Below are 19492 nucleotides of genomic sequence, written 5' to 3'. Positions count from 1 at the left end.
AGATTTCCGAAAAAGTTCAAAATAATGATCAATATTTCCTGACGGGGTTAGTTGGTCCAGAAGAGCCAAGCGGCGCAAAATAAAAATAAAAAAAAGAAAGGGAAAAAAAAGAAGCGGACTTAAAGGCGTGGGCCCATCACAATCTCATTCTCCGTCAGAAATATGGGGAATTCCAGCCTTTGCCAGTCTTTAGTGCGCCGCATGGGGCCCAACGTGAGCGTCGACAGTCGCTGATTGGCATGACTCGAGCGCATTTGCCTCCGGATTGCCCTGAACCCCTTCGCGGGGCAGTTTGTCCGGTCTTTCGTGCTCAGATCGAAGTCGCATTCCTGGCTCTTCTTTTGATCCTCCCCTCCAAAGACACTCAAGTTGTCGCTCAACCCAAGAACACGGTATGTTTCTCTTGATAATTTCCTCGATCATCAATTAAACTGTTTCTTAAACTGGTTCAATCTGTCGATTGCCATTTAGAAACATTGAAACAAAGTGACTGACCTCTAGGGTGGATATGATGATGGTGGTGACGCTTTAAAAAGGCCGCAGATTGCTAACGTTGACCACTGTATACAGTGCCTGCTTAGATCGCCATTGCTAGTCATACTTCCACTCTGTGATCAAATTGCGTGACCATGAGTGCCTCTACTCTTCCTTACATGAAGACCAACCCCCAGGTTATCTTCTTCACGGATTTCGATGGGACAATCACACTTGAAGACAGCAATGATTTCTTGGTACCGCAGATTCACCACATCACCCATGCTCTTTATGCCTCGAAAACTAACTGAACACGTTTCCAGACCGACAACCTTGGATATGGACAGCAAAAACGCCGACAGGGCAATCTTGATGTTCTGGAGGGCAAATTGAGCTTCCGGTATGCTGAAGTGCATAAAGTGTCTGTGGGTTGATCACAATCTAACATTTGTATGCCAGCGATTCTTTCCGCGACATGCTCGACAGTGTCAAGACCCCCTTCAACGAGTGCATCGCGACATTGCAGAAGGAAATGAAGCTGGATCCTTACTTCCTTGAATTCTACAAGTGGTCCAAGGAGAACAACGTGCCTATCGTGGTCCTGTCCTCTGGAATGGTTCCGATCATTCGTGCTCTCTTCGAAGCCTTCCTGGGCGAGGCCCCTGACGACCACCTTCACATCGTGGCCAACACCGTGGAGGGCCGCGACGGCAAGGACATCAACTCCGAAGGTGGTTGGCAGATCAAGTACCATGACGAAAGCCATTTCGGCCATGACAAATCTCTCGAGATTAAGCCTTACGCTGCACTGCCGGACAACGTGCGCCCTACCCTTTTGTATGCAGGAGATGGCGTTTCCGACTTGTCTGCTGCTTCGGAGACGGACCTTCTGTTCGCCAAGAAGGGCAAAGGTGAGCTTCCCTGCGCGAAAACTATCGCTATCCTCCCCCGCAGTTGCCCGTGGGCTGACTTCTTTTAGATCTGGTGACTTTCTGCCAACGTCAGGGACAGCCGTACACCGAGTTCGTGACCTGGGAGTCTATTCTTGCCACCACGAAAGCCATCCTCGGTGGCAAGGTGTCCGTGAAGAAGGCGGCGGCTACCCAAGCCTAAATTTGTAGATGATTACGATGGGTTTGATATAGACCGCGATAGAAAGAGGGGGGAGATATAGAGGCGAGGTACATACGTATCGGAATTTCTAGCCAGGTCGACAGCTTTCCCTTTCCATTTTAGTGCTCACCCCTCGCCGCTTTTTACTCACTAAGCAGATCTAAGCACGCCCTGGGCAGCCTGAGGCGATCACGGAGCACAGGATAAGCGGAAGACTAAGTGCCCTAAATAAGTAACCTTAATAAACTGCACCCTAACTAGTAATCTCCCTTATCTATTTCTCCACTCCTAATTCACTTTTACCCGCTATATTCCTTAAAAAACCCAGCACTGCTATCATAAAAATAATAAATTAATGAAATTTTTTTTTTTTAATACCTACGACCTTTTCTCCAGGAGGAAATACTATACTATTATACTATATTAATAGGGCAGCGCTCCAGCGACACCCCCTAGTGTTGTAGCGACACCCCTTTCGTTCCTGCGACACCCCCACGTGATTTATTGTTCCGTTTCGGGTTAGCATAGGAACACGTGACCTGAAGCCTATGCAGCTTTTGACCCCTCCCCTTCAACTTACTATTAGAAAGATATCTCATTACGCCCTTAACAAAGTATTTGTGATGATGAATCGCTATTTTTCAGAGGGCCCGGGGAAGACATCTTTTAACCCAGAGTGCAGTGGGGTAACCAGAAGGACGCTGGGAATACCTTGCATTCATATTATCAAGTAACACCTTGATACCGGAGCTTAATTGGGCATTCATGAATTCCACAGTCAATGGCGGATTTATACTGATGAACATATCCCTCCAATTAACCCAAGAGATCTTGTACTCGAGCCAGAAGTTATACGAGTGCGGGGACGACCAGCAGGCTCAGTAAATCGGCCAACTGCTAGTCAACCAACTGCTAGTCAATCAATTGCCAGCCTGCCTGCTACCAGCCAGTTAAAAGACAGGTCAACCACTAGAGAGCTGTCAGCCTTCGAGCATACCTTACTACTATCGTTTCAAAAACGCCCTGCTGAAAATCGACAGGCTCTCTGTTTACTTCGAGTCCGCTAGTCTCGAATTCTCGGTCTTTCTTTAACCGCCGAGACTCGTGCTTCACTTGTGTTCTCTCAGAGATGACGCCCGAGGGGGTTGAGGTCGAGGCCGGCCTCCCCACAACCAGGACCATTTCCGACTCTAGCTTTTTCAGGGAGCATCAGGCGTCTATGCTGCCTACCCCTGCCGAGGTGAGAGCCATCAATGAGGGGTCAGGCGACATCCGTGGCACAAGCTTCAACCGACCCCCTCCGGTCAAGTTTCCCTCGCTAGGCTTGATAGTCAAATATGGAGCCGATACGACCGTTACAGAGGCAGAGACCCAGAATATGCTATACAAGCAGTTAAAGGGCAAGGTACCAGTTCCAGAGGTTTTTGGGTGGACCGAAGACGGTGGCCAAGTATTTATCTACATGTTTTTGATAGGGGGCGAAACCATGGAGCAACGATGGGGCGCTTTGAACGAAGAGGAGAAAGAGGCGGTCTGTAAAGAGCTCAACGGCATGGTCAAGGCCTGGAGATCGTTAGAACAACCAGACCGAGGCCTTTACGTGGGTAAGTGCCTTGACAAAATCACGGTACCTAGGCAGAACTATGCTAACGTGCCTCTTAGGCAGCCTAGACAATCAACCGCTAAATGACATCTTTCTTTCCGGCCACCGCGACTTGGCTGGCCCGTTCCGCGGTGCAGACGCCGTCCGGAAATTTCAAAATGGCTGCGATATCGAGATCGATGGTGAGGTGCCTGTGGTTTTCACACATGACGACCTTGTGCCCCCCAATATCATTTTATCACCAGGGCCGAATCCAGTAGTCACTGCTATCCTTGATTGGGGCCAGGCAGGGTGGTACCCTGCTTACTGGGAGTATTGCAAGGTGCGTCGTGTTAGGGTGAATCCGGACTATTTCGATGATGATCTGGATGAAGAATGGAAAACAAAATACCTGCCAACTATTCTAGACCCCGTCGATGATGAGACTGTATACCACCCTTGGCTGTGGTTTGTCCTCTCCAAGGGTATCTAGTTGTGCGCATGAGGACGCTCGTTGGGATTAATACAACCATTCTGCACCTTAGATAGAAATTATGGGAGTCAACCTGGAAGCGGATGACACGCTAGCTCGGTGCTGAGGTTACCCTTATCCAAGCCGCTCAGCCTGCTCAGGTCTACTCAGTGAGCACTAGAACGGAAAAAGAAGGTATTTGAGCTCCCCCGAAAATCAAGTATGTCTGCTGCTACATTGTTTTCTCGCATCCTCTGGGTCTGCAATATTCAATTTCAAATAAGACACCCTGGCTTTTCCTACAATGTGTATGTTGCAGTCTCCAGTGGGGGAACCTAGGTTCGGCTTGGCCTCATGATTCTGATGTTTCCACAAAAAAACAAAACAAAAAAAAATCCCAGCAATTTACATATATCCATATTGAAACGCACACCTACCTCTTTGCAAAAGTAGGCGGTAAAGATCTGGTTTTTAGGCGCCGTAGACCGTCCTATCGCGTGCCAAGCACGACATGTCAGCCAAAACACTGAACGCTTCAAGGGATCCATATTTGGAAGAAAACAACCGCTACGAGATTAGGAATACTCCAGGGGGTCTACGCCAGCGAACTTCTTTTATTAGATGGACCCTGCGGCTGAACCTGGACCAACTCTTGTCTCGTTTCGTTGGATAGGCTGCAGCGATTATTAAGTTATTGCCGCAGATACCTCATGCAGTCTCACCAATAACAAGAGTGTTGAGGTTTATTTCCGTGTTTACCCCTCAGTGGCTATTCTAGGGCTGCATGGCGCGGGGCTATGAATGATTTATTGTTTGAGTTATATGGGTAAATGTGCAAGAATAGACCCTGATGAGGCGTCCAGCAAGGGCAAGAAAGGACACCCCCTCACTTAAGCGCTCTATGGGATGTTTTAGTGCGAACATACGTACACGTTGCATTTGGCCACTGGAAGCTGATAGTGAATAATCGAGGTCCCCTGGACATTTATAGTGACGCGGTCATACATCCGGCAATATACTAGGTATTTAGGATATAAGAAACTGATTGGGGCCTCCTTTCTGTCGTTGAACAAGCAACATATAAACTCTCGAAGATATTAACTGACAATGCTCTACTCAGAACATTTATTCAAGCATCTATTACTCAATCCTTCAAGATTCCATATTTGTTTGTGTCTGCCCACCCCCCGAAAAGCCCTCGAGCCAAACCATTATAGCTGTATTGGTAGAGCCAATGCCTCGCACCATCCATCTACTTAGCCGTTTTCTCCAATGCCACCAAACCGGCCCATCATGGCATTTGGATCCCAACCGGCAATGCTGGCACGAAGGGCAAGCTCATCCATATGACTGGATCCCCCGCTGTTGGATTCTTCCTTGAATTCAAGCGCAATTACAACTATGTCCGCATTACCCGACAGTATGAGATTATTTTACTTGCCGAGGTTCAGAGCCAGTACGTGGTTGATACTGTTGGCGACGGCAAGGCATCGCTTGAAACAACTGCCCGTGACCACCTGGAGTCTGTCGCGACAGTTGTGCCGACTCCCGGCCGCAGCCCCAATCCTTTCGATTGCCGTCTTCTAGTTTAAAATAGTAAAGTAGAAGACCGTTTTGATCTCTACTGCTAAGGTAGAATTACTTACTATATCCGAAGTAGGTAAGAACGTGTTCTAGTAGAAGCGATTCAAGCGATTATTTAACGCCTTATATTTCAACCTTTATTATAAGATATTAATTAAATATAATAAATAATAGGTAGACGGTGTCAAGGTGCGGGCTGGCGGGGTAGTAGAGCTGATGGCAGGCAGGCGAGCAGGCAGGCTAATAGTTCACAATATCTCTGAATTGCTACAGGGTCAAGCTATCTACAGGCTTATAGACAAGACGTAGCTCGAAGAGCTACAACAGGATCTTCAGGCAGGCGGGAGATATGCGGATCCCGGAACGGATAATATAGCGTTCCGGGCTACGCCGAGGAGGTGCCTCAGGCACCCTAGGTCTGCACCGTGACAGACGGTCTATATTCTATAGAGCGAGAATTTAACGCTATCTATACGCTTTCGTTATATAGATATTTATTAATACTGGCTCCGTCAAGACTCAAGAGGTACTGAACGGTTAGATCGTAGTCGAATAGGTGGCCACTACTAGTATATCTGCAGATAGACAGACTAAGATCCTACCTACCGATTTAGAAATACCGCGATTTTATAAAGATGTTGAATTTACACAAATTCTGTAACATCGAGGACCCCAATACAGTTACCTAATCAGGCATATTATCAGCTTTATTTTACGCCTTCGGCTGGGGAGGTAACTAATATAAATTATTTATTAAATAGGGTCCTGAATACCCTCACTAAAGCGGCGGTACCCAGAAGAGGAAATCCTCAGTTGTGCTAGATATTCCGATACGTATAGGTACATACATACATTCTAGAATACCAGCGATATACCATAACCCATGCTGCATAGCCCAAAGGACCGACCCGTAGCCCAAGATGGCCCAACCCCCAAGTCTAGCCTGAGGCCGATTCCATGTGACCGCCTTCCCGACTCGACTGACGGGCAACTGGCCAAAATAATGCTGGCCATTCATTTCCCTCGACGATCTTCCATCTATGCTCTGGATAATGGCCCCTTGAGATGACCTGACGATAGGTCTTCTTCTTGGTGAGCCCCTTGAATACATTTCTCTGTCCGAGTGGACTCCACCATGCTTCAGCGCCCGGTCGCTTTTCATTCCTTCAAAGCTTTCCAGGGGGACCTAGTGCTACTATCATGGCACGTCGACTTGTACGCTCTCCTACCTCTTCTCAACTGACGCTGTCTCATCAATAACGACATCGGAAGCTAATCGAGACGTACCTCTAGGTTCGCGCGGGCGTGCAGCTCGCTATTTTCGCCGCTTTTGTTCTACTCCTCATCGTAACTCTGGATAATCGATTTCGCGTTCTACCGGACTCCATCCACGAACACCTTCCGTCTCACTATGCGGGCTTTGTCGTCACCGATGTGGTCATCGTGACCTGCTCCACTCTCAACGTATTTTCCGGCTGCAAACCAGACTCACCAACATGGTCGCAAGTCGACAAGGATCTCTATCTGCGCACAGGCTGGACCTCCTCTGCCTTCGTGCGATTTGAGCACAAGAAAGAGGAGGATCTGCTTCCTGCCGACAAGGTTGTCATCGACCTGAAGATTGGTCGGCTCGTTCCCGAATCGACCCCTGAATCCAAGAACAAGGGCGAGGAGTGGGAGCAAAGACAAGGTGGCATCTGGCTGAAGCGGACGGCGAAACGCCATGCAAGCGATTCGCAGTCCGTCATCACCTCAGTCGATGTCCTCTTTGGCGCCGATGCAGTCGACCCGCGACTTGGTTGGGAGGTGAACGGGACTCCGTTACTGCTGGATAGCCGGACGGAGGAGCTGGAGACTCGTATCAGCGTGCGCAGGGGAGACATGCCCAGGACGAAGAGGCCCGTTCCTCGAATCAATGATAATGGCCGATTTAAAATCATGCAGTTGGCCGATCTACATCTCAGCACTGGTCTTGGACACTGCCGAGACCCAGTTCCGGCCGAGCCTGTGCCAGGACAGAAGTGCGAAGCCGACACGCGAACGCTCGAGTTCGTGGAAAGACTCCTCGATGAGGAGCAGCCCGACATGGTCGTGATGAGCGGAGACCAAGTGAATGGCGAAACTTCCAAAGACGCACAGAGCGCGCTCTTCAAGGCAGCCAAGCTGCTGGTTGACCGCAAAATCCCATACGCCGCCATTTTTGGCAATCATGACGACGAGGGTAACCTCAAGCGGGCGGCCCTCATGGAAATCCTGGAGGACCTACCGTACTCACTATCATCGGCTGGCCCTGACGAAGTGGACGGAGTCGGCAACTACATAGTTGAAGTCCTTGGTCGCGGAAAGACGGCCCACTCTGCTTTGACTCTCTACCTTCTGGACACTCACTCTTACTCCCCCGACGAGCGACAGTTCAGGGGTTATGACTGGGTGAAGCCTAGCCAGATCCGGTGGTTCAAGAACACCGCTCAGGGCCTCAAGACCAAACACCATGAGTATACCCATATGCATATGGACGTGGCATTCATTCATATTCCGCTGCCTGAGTACCGCGAGTCTCAGAATTATTACCGGGGAGATTGGTCGGAAGCACCGACGGCCCCTGGATTCAATTCAGGATTGAAGGATGCTCTTGAGGAGGAAGGAATCCTCTTTGTTAGTGCAGGACAGTAAGTTACAACGCCCTCCACGGTCAATCGAAGATATGCCGGTTACTAACCGAACATCTCTAGTGATCATGTCAATGACTACTGCATGCTGAACAAGGACACAAATGAGAAAGCGTCTCTTTGGATGTGCTACGGCGGCGGCTCCGGATTTGGAGGCTACGGAGGCTACGGCGGCTACGTCCGGCGTATCAGATTCTTTGATTTCGACATGAACTCAGGACGAGTCATGACATACAAGCGACTTGAATATGGCCAAACCGAGGCCAAGATAGACGAGATGATGATCGTCGACGGGGGAATCGTGAAAGGACCCGGGGAGGACAACTAAAATTGCATTTCGTGATCGCCTGCTTTCTCCACTCTTGAGTATCTAAAGGAGGGGGGGGTTAGAAAGTCACTATATTCTCATCCACTTACTGTGAGCGAAGGCTCGCTCTCCTGGGACAGAGATCCTGCGCCCATTTGATGAACATTTAAGATGCTGGCATGGTATCTCATCAGTTGCGATCAGTGCTTATCATGCGAAGCTCTGTTTCCATTCTTTGGCCGATGTGGTCGTTTGGTATCTGTATAGGAAGCGAATGTTGATTTACCAAATACGACGTATCTTTACTACTCAATAACCACCTACCTTACTCATCTCGTTTCGAAAAACATAAATCCGCACGGAAATACTTTGATATGCAAGAATCAGAGCAGTCTTGAAGGCAAAAATAACTTTACCACCACTTCTCAAAGAACACCCTCTCTTTCCCCGAACCCATCAAGCCCCCCAAAGCACCCACAACCCCATCTGTCATGCTAGGCGGACCACACACATAGCATACTGTATTAGTAGGGTTTACTTTCCCCTCTGGACTCGCTAAGCTCTTTTTTAAATCGCCGTCATTGATCCGCCCCGAATGAATCGTTAGATCTGCTGGAGTCTCCTGCAGCAGGCTATGTTGATCATCGGACAGGTTAGTCAGAAAGAGATCGAGAGAGATTCGCAGACGATGGGATTGCGATTGGCCGCGAATGATCTGGCGAAGTCGCGAGAGGAAGAGGACCTGGGCGAGGTGTGACTCGGAGGATCTTGTTGGTGTATCACTAGTCGATGGGGGCAACTTGGTGGAGTATAGAAGGCGGATGTTGAAGGGGTGTCGAAGAGCTATGATTTCGTCGACATTGTTGTTCAAGTGGGAAAGGATGGAGATTATCGGGCTGGGTTGCTTTCTAGCCTTCACGTAAGACAGAGAGGAGAGTGAAGGACTTACTTGATCCCTACACCACCAGCAATTAGAACTACATTCCGGACCTCTTCGAGGTTAAGTCGTAATGGAGGCCATACGAAGCCGCCGCCGACGCGGACGGTCAATTCCTTTCCTTGGATTTCACTAGGGGTCTGCCAGAGCCATGCACTAGCCGGGTTTCCTGGCGCGTGCTGGACCGCTAGCTCTACGTAGGGGGCTCTGCCTTGGGGTTCAACGGGGGAGACCTCCGTTTCGTCCTCACTCTCGAGTAGAGGCTCAGTTGCTGGCTCTGGGGTTGGCAGCACCCGTGCATCGGCGGGCGTGGAGGTGATGCTGAATCCACCAGCGTGGGCGACAGACGGGATATGGACGTCTAGCCATTGACCGGGAAGAAAGGCAAATGGTTGAGGAGATGACTGAAAATCAACGTCAGCATTCGTATACTTCCAAACGATGCATGGGTATGACTGAGGGGCTGAATACAGGACACCTACCTCGGCGCCATCCGGTTCGGGGGTCTCTAGTACATTTTGGGGAGGAATGGCTAACTGGAATAGTCGAATCGACGGATTGACTTGCTCAATATGAGAGATGTGCACATTGTAGAGTCGGTTCTGCCGGGGTTCAGCGGCAGTGCGCACCAGATGAGGCACCGACGTCTTCTTGCCGCCGGACGAGCTCATCGGGAGTGACGAGAAGGACCGATGTGACGCGATTAAAGAACGGTGGAGTCGGCGGCACTGCAGCAGTTGGGGTCGCATTCAGGATGGAGTATGAGTAGATTAGTACACAGTTATGGATGGTTTGATGGTATGATGGATGTTGTTAACGGGACAGGGGGGAGAAGTGGAGGAGCAGCAATAGAATGACGTCTCCCCCGCATTCTTCTCTCTCCTTTTCATCTTTCTTCCTCTTCTCACATCTCTATCGACCTGTTCAATCACCACCATCTGAGATAGCAATGTTCCACCAGATCTGATCTCCATCTTGCTCTCGATGGGAAAATCGCGATTTCGTACTTTCGGAATCCAACCCAACCATGCCAATCCCATGCATGCGCCGTCACAGCAGTCCGACTCAGCACAGATGCCAATCTCCACACGGGCGCTTAGCTGGATGACAGGCCCCGGCCAATCCCACCAGTCCTGGTGCGCCGATGCGTTCTGCTCGAACATGCAGATCACCCTCGCTATCACACGGCCTAGTGTGTGACGGCTACCGGCCTTTTCCCTCGTTCTGCCGCCCCATTGGCGACAGACCCTCGTCCTCCTTCCGGTGCTGGCGCTTTTCTGACAACAAGCATTGGCCAGATGCACCTCTGGGAAACATTGCGCTCTGTTGCATTCTCGTCGCTTGAGCGTTGCCCCTCTTCTAATCCCTGGCCATGGTCCGTACGGAGCGGATGGCCGACCTGCAGCGCTGCGGCACTGCGCTCCATATCTACGGCGCCTACCCGGCTGATTTCCCAAGACTTCGTTCTTAGGATTTCTCCCGCTGCGATCTGACTTTCCTGGACCGTCTGATGCGTGTGATCTGAACGCCCAGCCAGCCGGCCTGGCCATCACCCACAGAATCTGTTCGACTGCATCAGCGAAATTAAGGCGCGGTAGAACTCAACTGCCCCGGTTTCAGATAACACCGCCAACATGTTGTTCCCTCGGAACTGGCGCAACCACAATCTCTTCTATATCTTAGTGGCCATCGAGTTCCCTATCACCGTGATTATCTTGACGTTTGCCGGCATTGCCTCTCATGATACGTACCGGACCAAGCTCTGGCAGGATGGTGCGGACAATGGCTTCAACAGTGCACCCGATGAGGTTGTCTATGCCGCCGCGAACTACCGGGCTTTCAAGGTTCCGATGGTCTGGAGTTCATTGTACGTCCATCTTCGTCGCTGATGGTTTCAACGAGGGGGTTATCGGATGCTAACAGGTGATAGTATCACCGACTACAATCTAGTGCTGAGCGTCTTGAGCACCTTCTTCATGATTACAAAAGCCGCCGTCCATGTCCTCCGCATCTGGTATCCTCCCCTATCAGTCATAATCCATGCGGGATTATTCGCACTCTACATCGCGTCCGCGGCCTACCAGGCTGGTAGTGATACATCGGACCCTAAACACCCCCAGCACGGTCCCCCATGGTACATTACGAAGCAATGCTCCGTGGCCTCAAACCCAGAGAATGTTGGGTATTGTCAACAGGCGAAAGTCCTGTTTGCTTTCACTATAATAATAATGTGAGCGGTGCCCCCTAACGTACCGTGGCTCTCCGTCTTGATTTTCTTCAGACTAAACATCTCTCCAGTGTCCTTTACTTCATCGAAATGTGCATCAGTATCCATTCCTGCATCCCAACAGACGAGGATCGCGCAGAGCACGCCGAGCGCCGCGAAGAAAAGAGAACCATGAAGGAATACGAAGACATGGTGCTCAAGTCCCCCATGATTCCCATGACCCCCGCCGCACCTCCCCCGGAGGCAATGTCGGGAATGCAAGCGTCGCCCATGATGACACCACGCAGTCTGGCATTCAACCGACTCGGCCGCGACTCGTCAGACCTTCCCCTGCGGGAGCACCTCAGCTCGCCGAACCCGCGTCGGTCGTTGCACCAGGAGTCGGCGGAGACTCTAACGCCGGGGCATCAAGCTCCAGTCCAGACGTATTTCCCGCCGCCGCCCAAAAAGGCGGCCAAGACGTGAGACGGGGGGCTCCGCTTTGCTTGTCTTGTCGATTGTTCTGTGGGGGGCCTCGATCTAGTGTGACATGTTCACATTGACAATCACTGGCCTTGTCGATCGGGCGATCCTCTTATTTTAAACCCTGATCGACGAGCGAGATGTCATGATTCAGCAAGTTTCAATTTGGTTTTCTGTTATATATCCTCCGTTTCTACCAACTTGCATTCTGGTCGGCTGGTCTTATTTTTATCTTGATTCGAAATACAGTATCCCTGCTGCCACTAGTAGTTTCTACGGTGCAGCAAACCCAGGCGACCAGTCATGGTGTTCTATTCCTTCCTTTATGATGTGTTCTTTGACTTTTTGTTTTGCTAATGTGCTCGTCTATACCATTCTCGCGGAGTATGCCTTCATGACCAAGTAGTTAATATGGCTCTCAATTCACATCTGGTTCGAGATATATCAATATACACAAGTTCTCATAGCCGCAAACAAATTTTACATTCCATGGGAAATTTCATCAGCATCATTTGTCCAACGCATATGACAAGAGAAGATTTTGGGGGGAAAAAGAAAGAGAAAGAGAGAGAGAGACAGAGAGAGAGAGAGAGAGAGAGAGAAAGAACGAAGAGAAGCCAGAAAAAGCGTGTGCGAGAATTAAAGAAAAAGAAAAAGAAAAGAAAAACAGATAGACAAGACAATACGCTAAGGCAGAGCGCCGATCCATGCCAGCTAGAGTGTGCTGTGCGCATCAGTGCTGTGCGCATCAGTGCGCGATGGAGGGTAGCACAGAGGGAGAAACAATTAGGTTCAAGTGCGAAGGCCGAAGGCACATTGGAAGAACAGAAAACAAAGGGTTTGGGGTATCGTTGACAGGAACAGGATATTTCGCAACGCAAGAAATGAACAATCGATTAGGCACCCGATCTAGCAACAAATGACAGAAAGGGAAAAAGGAAGAGGAGTAGGGGAGGGACTAGATCGGGTCTTGACGCCTCTTCTCCTTTTTAGCCCAACGTACTATATGCACGAAGGAATTAGTCTGGGTGGGAAGTCCCTGGAGGGTAGGAGCTTTGACTTTGGGGGAGAGCATTCTTCAACTTACACCCGCACGCGTTACACAGCGTCTTTGGTCCTTCGGGACCCTTTCTCCACTCTGGAGAGTCGGCTGTGCCGCAGTCGGTGCACATATATTCCCCCTTTAGCCGTTTCCTCCGGTCGCCATCTTGCATTTCTAGATCTTCCGAGTCGGATGAGGTGCTGTCCCTGTTGCAGTGGATGAGACGGCCTTTTCGCAGGCCGGTACTGAGACCTTGTGATCGTTCGCCGTCTCCATAATACAGACCGGTCATAACCTCGATGCCTTCGATATGAGACATGTCTTCAGTCGGAGGTAGCCGGTCCTCGATTTGTTCCAGAAATGAACGTGAATCGGACTCGTCACCGATGGTGGGCTCGTCGGACGAGTCGTTGGAATCATCCCCCGAGCCGGTAGCGTCGAGCTCGTTGGACTCGGTGATGCTTTGCTGCACGGAGGTAATGAATGTCGAGTGCATCGTATGTGTGGTCGTCGTCGTGGTTCTTTGATTACCGGCGGCCGTTTGCTGGCCCGCGTTAATATCATCTTCCTCTTTCTCCTCCCTCAGTTGCGCGATCTGCTGGTTTAGTCGAATGTTCTCGAGCTTGTGCTCCAGGAACGAATCGAGAGTTTGCGAGCTCTTTGTGGGATAGGGTCGACAGATGAGAAACACGCCATTGCAGACTTGGGCCTGTTTGCCGTTACTGTTGCCGCTACCCTTTTTGGGCGTCGCCATATGCGGATGTCCATACGATTCGAGGACACAGCTGGCATTGTCGCGCTTGTAGAATCGGAAATGACAATGGAACGGCCGGGCATTCGCGATACATTCATCCATTTCGGCGGCGAAGAACGTTCGATCCTCCGTGTGGATGAAACGGGCGATATCCTGTCTGTCTATCTGGGCGAACTCATAGCCGGTGATCCAATGACAGGCAGGCGACGCATACGCAATGCGCCCGTCGGCGCCGAGAAGGAGCAGCATGTCTTTCATCTCGCCCAAAACCCGCTGCGTCCATACCGACTTCGTCGAAGCATCGGATGACGGGTCGAGATGGGCGTTTTGTGCGCCGAAATTCCCCGGCTGTGATGGAGGAAGATATCGAGGCTCCCTTGCCGCGGCTGTTGAGGCCGGCACGGAGGAGGCCATTATAGGAATAGTGGTTGTAAGCGAGGTCATGGCTGTGGTGGTGGCAGTAGCAGTAGCAGTAGTAGGAGAACTGGTGGCGGTGGTGGGCACCGTAGTATACGGGCCCTTCACAGGGCCCGGCACCAGCGATAAATGGGTATTATGTGGCATGGTTGTTGACCCTTTGTCGACGGAGGCAGAATCTGAATCCATGGTGGAAGAGGGAGTGGCCGACGGGACAGCAGTCGCGAGGGAGACTGACATCCGGGGCCACACATACACTGAGAGGGTGACGAAAAGAGAGCGAGAGGGAGAAGAGAGGGAAAGAGAGGAAGAGAGAGAGAGAGGGAAAGAGAGGAAGAGAGAGAGAGAGGAAAAGTGAGAGAGCGATAGCCAGACAGCCGGCGACTAGGCTAGCAGCAGCATTTACGAGCCACTTAAGCTGGAATGGATAGAGCTGTCAATTCCTGTACTGTATAACGACCGGGGCCGACCCACCGGACGTGCCAATGAGGAGAGCTGGGTCGAGATGTATCCGATAGGATGGTGCCTGGAGTCTCGTCCACAAGGGGGGTTACGCCTTGACCCGTCCATTGCAGGCTTTCCGACAAGGATAAGATGCAGTCGCCTCGCGGGCGGGTTTGACGTCTCTCACTAAAAAGTACCGTTTTTTTCTTCCACGGAATCCCTTTTCCCCTTGGGCTGTTGCCTCTTTCGCTGTGGCCCGGAGCCCCGTGACCACCGCCAGCGTCACGTGTCCGCGCGCCGCCTTCCCCGCGTCGTTTGGAGTCCCCGACGCGCCATTCCATCCTTCCTCCTGCCACAGAGTCGCCAGCGGAAAGAGACGGGGAAGTCGCCCGTTGGGTCATCATGTGAGTCTTTCTCTCTCCCTTCGCATGATTCTCATCCGAGTTCGTCCTTCGTTGACCGCCTCCCCAGGTGTAAGTCCTCCGGCGGATCCAGACCAGACCCCGAAATCCGAAATCGGTCCAACTAACGGTCATCTCTCAGCGAAGATCGATAAACTTTCCATTCTCGGGTATGTCGATGCGCTCCCCTCTAAATAGTCTCTCTCCCTCCATGCATAGAATCACACTGAATCCTCCGCAACGCTGTCTAGGGTCCGCTCCTTCGACAACACCCGCAGCGAGACCATCCAATTCCACACCCCTCTCACGCTAATCGTCGGTTACAATGGATCGGGGAAAACGGTACGACTCTACACACCTGCGTCAGAACAACCCATCCGAACTGGGGCTAACGGGGAAAACAGACCATCATCGAATGTCTCAAATATGCCACCACCGGAGACCTCCCGCCGAACAGCAAGGGCGGCGCCTTCATCCATGACCCAAAGCTCTGTGGCGAAAAAGAGGTGCTGGCCCAGGTGAAGATGTCATTCAAAGCTACCTCGGGCGCCAAGATGGTCGCCACGAGAAGTTTGCAACTTACAGTCAAGAAAACCACCCGACAACAAAAGACGTTGGAAGGGCAGCTATTGATGGTCAAGGATGGCGAGAGAACCGCCATCTCCTCGCGTGTGGCGGAGTTGGATCAGATCATGCCCCAATACCTTGGCGTGTCCAAGGCCATCTTGGATTCGGTCATCTTCTGTCACCAAGATGAGAGCTTGTGGCCGATGAGCGAGCCCTCCGTCCTCAAGAAGAAATTCGACGAGATCTTCGAAGCGATAAAATACACAAAAGCCATCGACAACATCAAAGCTCTTAGGAAGAAGCAGAACGAGGAGCTAGCCAAGTACAAAATCATGGAGCAGCACGCCAAGGAGGACAAAGAGAAGGCCGACAAAGCCGAAAAGAGGTCCATCAAGCTGCAGGACGAGATCGAAGCTCTACGTGACGAGACGCACAGACTCTCGCAAGAGATGCGACGTGTTGCCGACCTCGCCGACAAAGCATGGAAAGAATCCGAGAGCTACTCCCAGGTGCTGGGCGCTCTAGAAGGGAAGCGCATCGAAGCTAAAAGTGTCAACGCAACCATCGACAGTTTGAAAAGACACCTTGTGGAACTGGATGATTCAGACGAGTGGCTGGAGACGAATCTGGAACAGTTCGAAACACGACAGATTCAGTATCAGCAACAGGAAGAAGCCCAGAAAGAGAACTACATGGAAATCAAAGAGAAAATCGAACATGCCCGGCAAAAACTGGGAGTAAAGCAAGCAGAACGTGGAAAGTTCGAAAACGACAAGGCCAATTTTGAGCGGCAGGTTGAGCGGCGGCAGAAAATGACAAAAGAGATCGCTCGAGGAAATAACATTCGGGGGTTCGATAAGGTTGAGGATCAAGCCGATGTTGACGAGTTCATGAAGAAGGTCAGGAAGCTACTTAAGGACCAAAACCAGGCGCTAGATCGGGCCAGGCGGGATGCGCAGAGCGAACTTCGCGAGGTGCAAGCCACCCTGAATGAAATCGAAAAGCGGAAGTCTGCACTGCAAGAAACCAAAAATGCCGCAAGACGGCAGATTGCTTCAAATGACATAGATGCAGCATCTTACCAGGCCAAGCTCAACGAAATCAATGTCGACGAAGGCGTTCAAGCTGCGCTCGAATCAAATATCGAAGACACCATGTCACGTTTGGATCAGGCCAAGGAGCGCGCCAAGTCTGCCTCCTGGGATCAGGAGATTTCTAATGTGAATTCTGAACTTCGTAACTTCGAGGATGAGAGCTCTCGCCTAAATGCCGAACTAATCGATGCCACTAAGCGGGCTGGTGACTTGGCCCGATTAGACCATCTGAAAAAAGAGCTCAAGGAACGGGAGCGCAGCTTGAGTACGATGGAGGGCGCCCACGGCGATCGTCTTTCCAAGCTTGTGAGTGCAGACTGGAAATCCGAGGCCTTGGAGCAGGACTTCCATAATGCCTTGCGCGGTGAATCGGAGCTTGTATCGAAGGCCGAACAGGAACGTGATGCAGTCAGTAGAGAGCTGGAGCAAGTGGAATACAAATTGAAGAACGTCCAGAAGACTCTCACTCAACGGAAAAAAGAACTCAAGGAATGTACCGATGAGATTCGCAAGGCTGTCAATGGCGAACCTGAGGAATATCCTGAAATCCTTCAGCAGCGACAGGCGCAGCTTGACATTTCAAGGAAAGATGCTGAACAGTTCGCGGGTATTGGCGAATACTTGGCTACGTGTCTCGAGACAGCCAAGCAGGCCAAGGCATGTAGGCTATGTACTCGGGGATTCAGAAATGATACCGAGCTGCAGTCTTTCAAGAACAAACTAGAGAACCTAGTTAAAAAGGCCAGATGCGACGCTGACGATGAGGAGGTACGCAATCTCGAGGAGGACGTTAACACCGCTCGCGCCGCTAGCACTTCGTACGATACCTGGTCCCGTCTACAGGATACGGAGATCCCAGAACTGGAGAAGGAAGAAGGGCAGTACCTCAACCAGCGGGACGAGCTCTTGAACCAACTGGAGGATCGTGACAAGATCGTCAGCAAAAAGACTGAAAAGAAAAGGGACGTTGAAGCTCTTTCCAAGACGGTCAATACCATAGTCCGATATGAGAGTGAAATCAAGTCGATCCACTCCCAGATACGGGACCTTACCTCGAAGCAGCAAGACGCTGGCTCTACGCGCACATTGGAAGACATCCAAGACCAATTGGCTTCCATCGGTGAAAAGTCTAGAGCTTTGAAGAAGACCCTGACGAAACTCACGAATGACCGAGAACAGACCCGGTCGGAAATCAACAACCTGGAGTTACAATTAAGAGACGTCAAGAGTAACCTCGATAACACGAAATTCCAGCTGGAGAAGAAGGCTGACATCCTCAGTCGTCTGGAGGAGTACAAGAATCTCAATGGTCAGCAGCGCGACGCGATTGCAAAAGCCGACAAAGACATTGAAGACTTGACGCCAGAGCTTCTAAAGGTTCAAGCCAAGTATGACGACATCAGCCAGCGCGCCGAAAATCGAGAGCGGGAGATGCAACAGGCAATCTCCCAATTGTACGAGAGCGTTCACCAGTTGGAGTTGGCAAACGAAGAGATTGATGCTTACAACCAGCGCGGCGGTCCGGGCCAGCTGGACCGGAGTAAGCGTGAACTTGAGGAGATTGAGGAAGAAACCGATCAACTGGAGGCCGAGCTAGGCGCCATAACCAAAGAGATCAACAAGATTTCCGCTCAATTGAAAGACAGCGAGAGCACCAAACGCCAGTATGCGGATAATTTGACTTATCGTCAGGCGACCAGAGCGCTTGATACGGTTCAGGCAGAGATCGAACAGCTCGCAGCCCAGAATGCCGAGGTGGACCGGAGTCATTTCAAAGAAGAATCAGAACGTCGCACTCGCGAACACAATGCGATAGCCGCAAAGCAAGCCAGCAAAATGGGTGAAATGAAGTCCAAGGACGATCAACTGATGCAGCTGCTGGCAGACTGGAACACCGATTACAAGGATGCTGCTTCCAAATACAAGGAGGCACACATCAAGGTGGAAACCACGAAGGCTGCAGTCGACGATCTGGCTCGGTATGGAGGCGCTTTAGACAAAGCCATCATGAAGTATCACGGCCTGAAGATGGAAGAGATCAACGCCATTATCGGAGAGCTGTGGCAGAAGACCTACAGAGGAACTGATGTAGACACGATCCTCATCCGCTCGGACAATGAAAACGCCAAGGGCAACCGATCCTACAACTACCGGGTTTGCATGGTCAAGCAGGGTGCAGAGATGGACATGCGAGGGCGCTGCAGTGCCGGTCAAAAGGTGCTAGCAAGTATCATCATTCGTCTAGCCCTCGCCGAGTGCTTCGGTGTCAACTGCGGTCTGATCGCGCTGGACGAGCCAACGACCAACCTTGACCGCGACAATATCCGGTCTCTCGCAGAGTCATTGCACGACATCATCCGCACGCGTCGCCAGCAGGCCAATTTCCAGCTGATTATCATTACGCACGACGAGGACTTTCTTCGACATATGCAGTGCGGCGACTTCAGCGATTACTATTACCGCGTGTCTCGGAATGAGAAGCAAAATTCGATCATCGAGAGGCAGTCAATTGCCGAGGTGAGCTTATCTGTATTCCTGGTTGGATAGGTCTGGAACCTCATGTACTAACCGCCCTTTGTCTTCTAGGTTATGTGATTGCCCTAACATTGACTGGGCTCAGCCTTTTCTCTATTTCAGTAATTCACTCGGGAATGTTTCACTCCAATAATGGCAGAATCGGGGAGTAGTGGTGGGGAGCTTTTTTTCCCCCCCTTGTACATTTATTAAGGCCCTGAGATATGTAAGATATGATCAAAATACCATCTCGATTTGCTCGTCTACAGTGATCCGTCGAAAATTAAGCCTGGAAGGGTTGATTACCTTCCGTTCTCTTTTCTGATTACGCGAGGTTGCCTTTTAAAACTTCATAAGCGTATGCATTAATAATCGTCTAACCAGATTTTATGTTAAAGATTTTTTTTAGCCACTCCACCATCGCCAATGCAA

General features: G+C 50.8%; 7 protein-coding genes across 7 annotated transcripts; 5 read left to right on the top strand and 2 right to left on the bottom strand.

Moving 5' to 3' along the window:
* Positions 1–629: 629 nt before the first annotated feature.
* KD926_003906 (putative Phosphoserine phosphatase) lies at positions 630–1587 on the top strand (the record flags this gene model as incomplete). The annotated part of the gene is made up of 4 exons (XM_053097817.1): positions 630–731; positions 798–874; positions 934–1385; positions 1454–1587. The coding sequence occupies 4 exons, from the start codon at positions 630–632 to the stop codon at positions 1585–1587; spliced, it is 765 nt and encodes a 254-aa protein (XP_052958357.1).
* Positions 1588–2716: 1129 nt separating this feature from the next.
* On the top strand, positions 2717–5233 carry KD926_003905 (uncharacterized protein; the record flags this gene model as incomplete). Its single annotated transcript, XM_053097816.1, has 3 exons — positions 2717–3191; positions 3250–3617; positions 4871–5233. The coding sequence occupies 3 exons, from the start codon at positions 2717–2719 to the stop codon at positions 5231–5233; spliced, it is 1206 nt and encodes a 401-aa protein (XP_052958356.1).
* Positions 5234–6425: 1192 nt separating this feature from the next.
* On the top strand, positions 6426–8222 carry KD926_003904 (uncharacterized protein; the record flags this gene model as incomplete). The annotated part of the gene is made up of 3 exons (XM_053097815.1): positions 6426–6440; positions 6519–7894; positions 7958–8222. The coding sequence occupies 3 exons, from the start codon at positions 6426–6428 to the stop codon at positions 8220–8222; spliced, it is 1656 nt and encodes a 551-aa protein (XP_052958355.1).
* Positions 8223–8613: 391 nt separating this feature from the next.
* KD926_003903 (FAD-dependent oxidoreductase) lies at positions 8614–10564 on the bottom strand (the record flags this gene model as incomplete). Its single annotated transcript, XM_053097814.1, has 5 exons — positions 8614–9097; positions 9151–9542; positions 9621–9866; positions 10047–10289; positions 10346–10564. 5 exons carry the CDS (start codon positions 10562–10564, stop codon positions 8614–8616), a joined length of 1584 nt encoding a protein of 527 aa, XP_052958354.1.
* Positions 10565–10772: 208 nt separating this feature from the next.
* Positions 10773–11830, top strand: KD926_003902 (uncharacterized protein; the record flags this gene model as incomplete). The annotated part of the gene is made up of 3 exons (XM_053097813.1): positions 10773–11005; positions 11069–11368; positions 11437–11830. 3 exons carry the CDS (start codon positions 10773–10775, stop codon positions 11828–11830), a joined length of 927 nt encoding a protein of 308 aa, XP_052958353.1.
* Positions 11831–12846: 1016 nt separating this feature from the next.
* Positions 12847–14229, bottom strand: KD926_003901 (GATA transcription factor LreB; the record flags this gene model as incomplete). Its single annotated transcript, XM_053097812.1, has 1 exon — positions 12847–14229. The coding sequence occupies one exon, from the start codon at positions 14227–14229 to the stop codon at positions 12847–12849; it is 1383 nt and encodes a 460-aa protein (XP_052958352.1).
* A 683-nt stretch (positions 14230–14912) lies between these two features.
* Positions 14913–19141, top strand: KD926_003900 (MRX complex DNA-binding subunit; the record flags this gene model as incomplete). Its single annotated transcript, XM_053097811.1, has 4 exons — positions 14913–15055; positions 15137–15227; positions 15290–19063; positions 19133–19141. 4 exons carry the CDS (start codon positions 14913–14915, stop codon positions 19139–19141), a joined length of 4017 nt encoding a protein of 1338 aa, XP_052958351.1.
* Between the last annotated feature and the right edge of the window lie 351 nt (positions 19142–19492).

The sequence above is a fragment of the Aspergillus affinis genome (assembly GCF_023601865.1).
Source record: "Aspergillus affinis strain CMG 70 chromosome Unknown NODE_19_length_383810_cov_86_361570, whole genome shotgun sequence".
Classification (NCBI taxonomy): Eukaryota; Fungi; Ascomycota; class Eurotiomycetes; order Eurotiales; family Aspergillaceae; genus Aspergillus; species Aspergillus affinis.
Note: the sequence above shows the minus strand (reverse complement) of the source record. Positions and strands in the feature narration are given on the sequence as shown.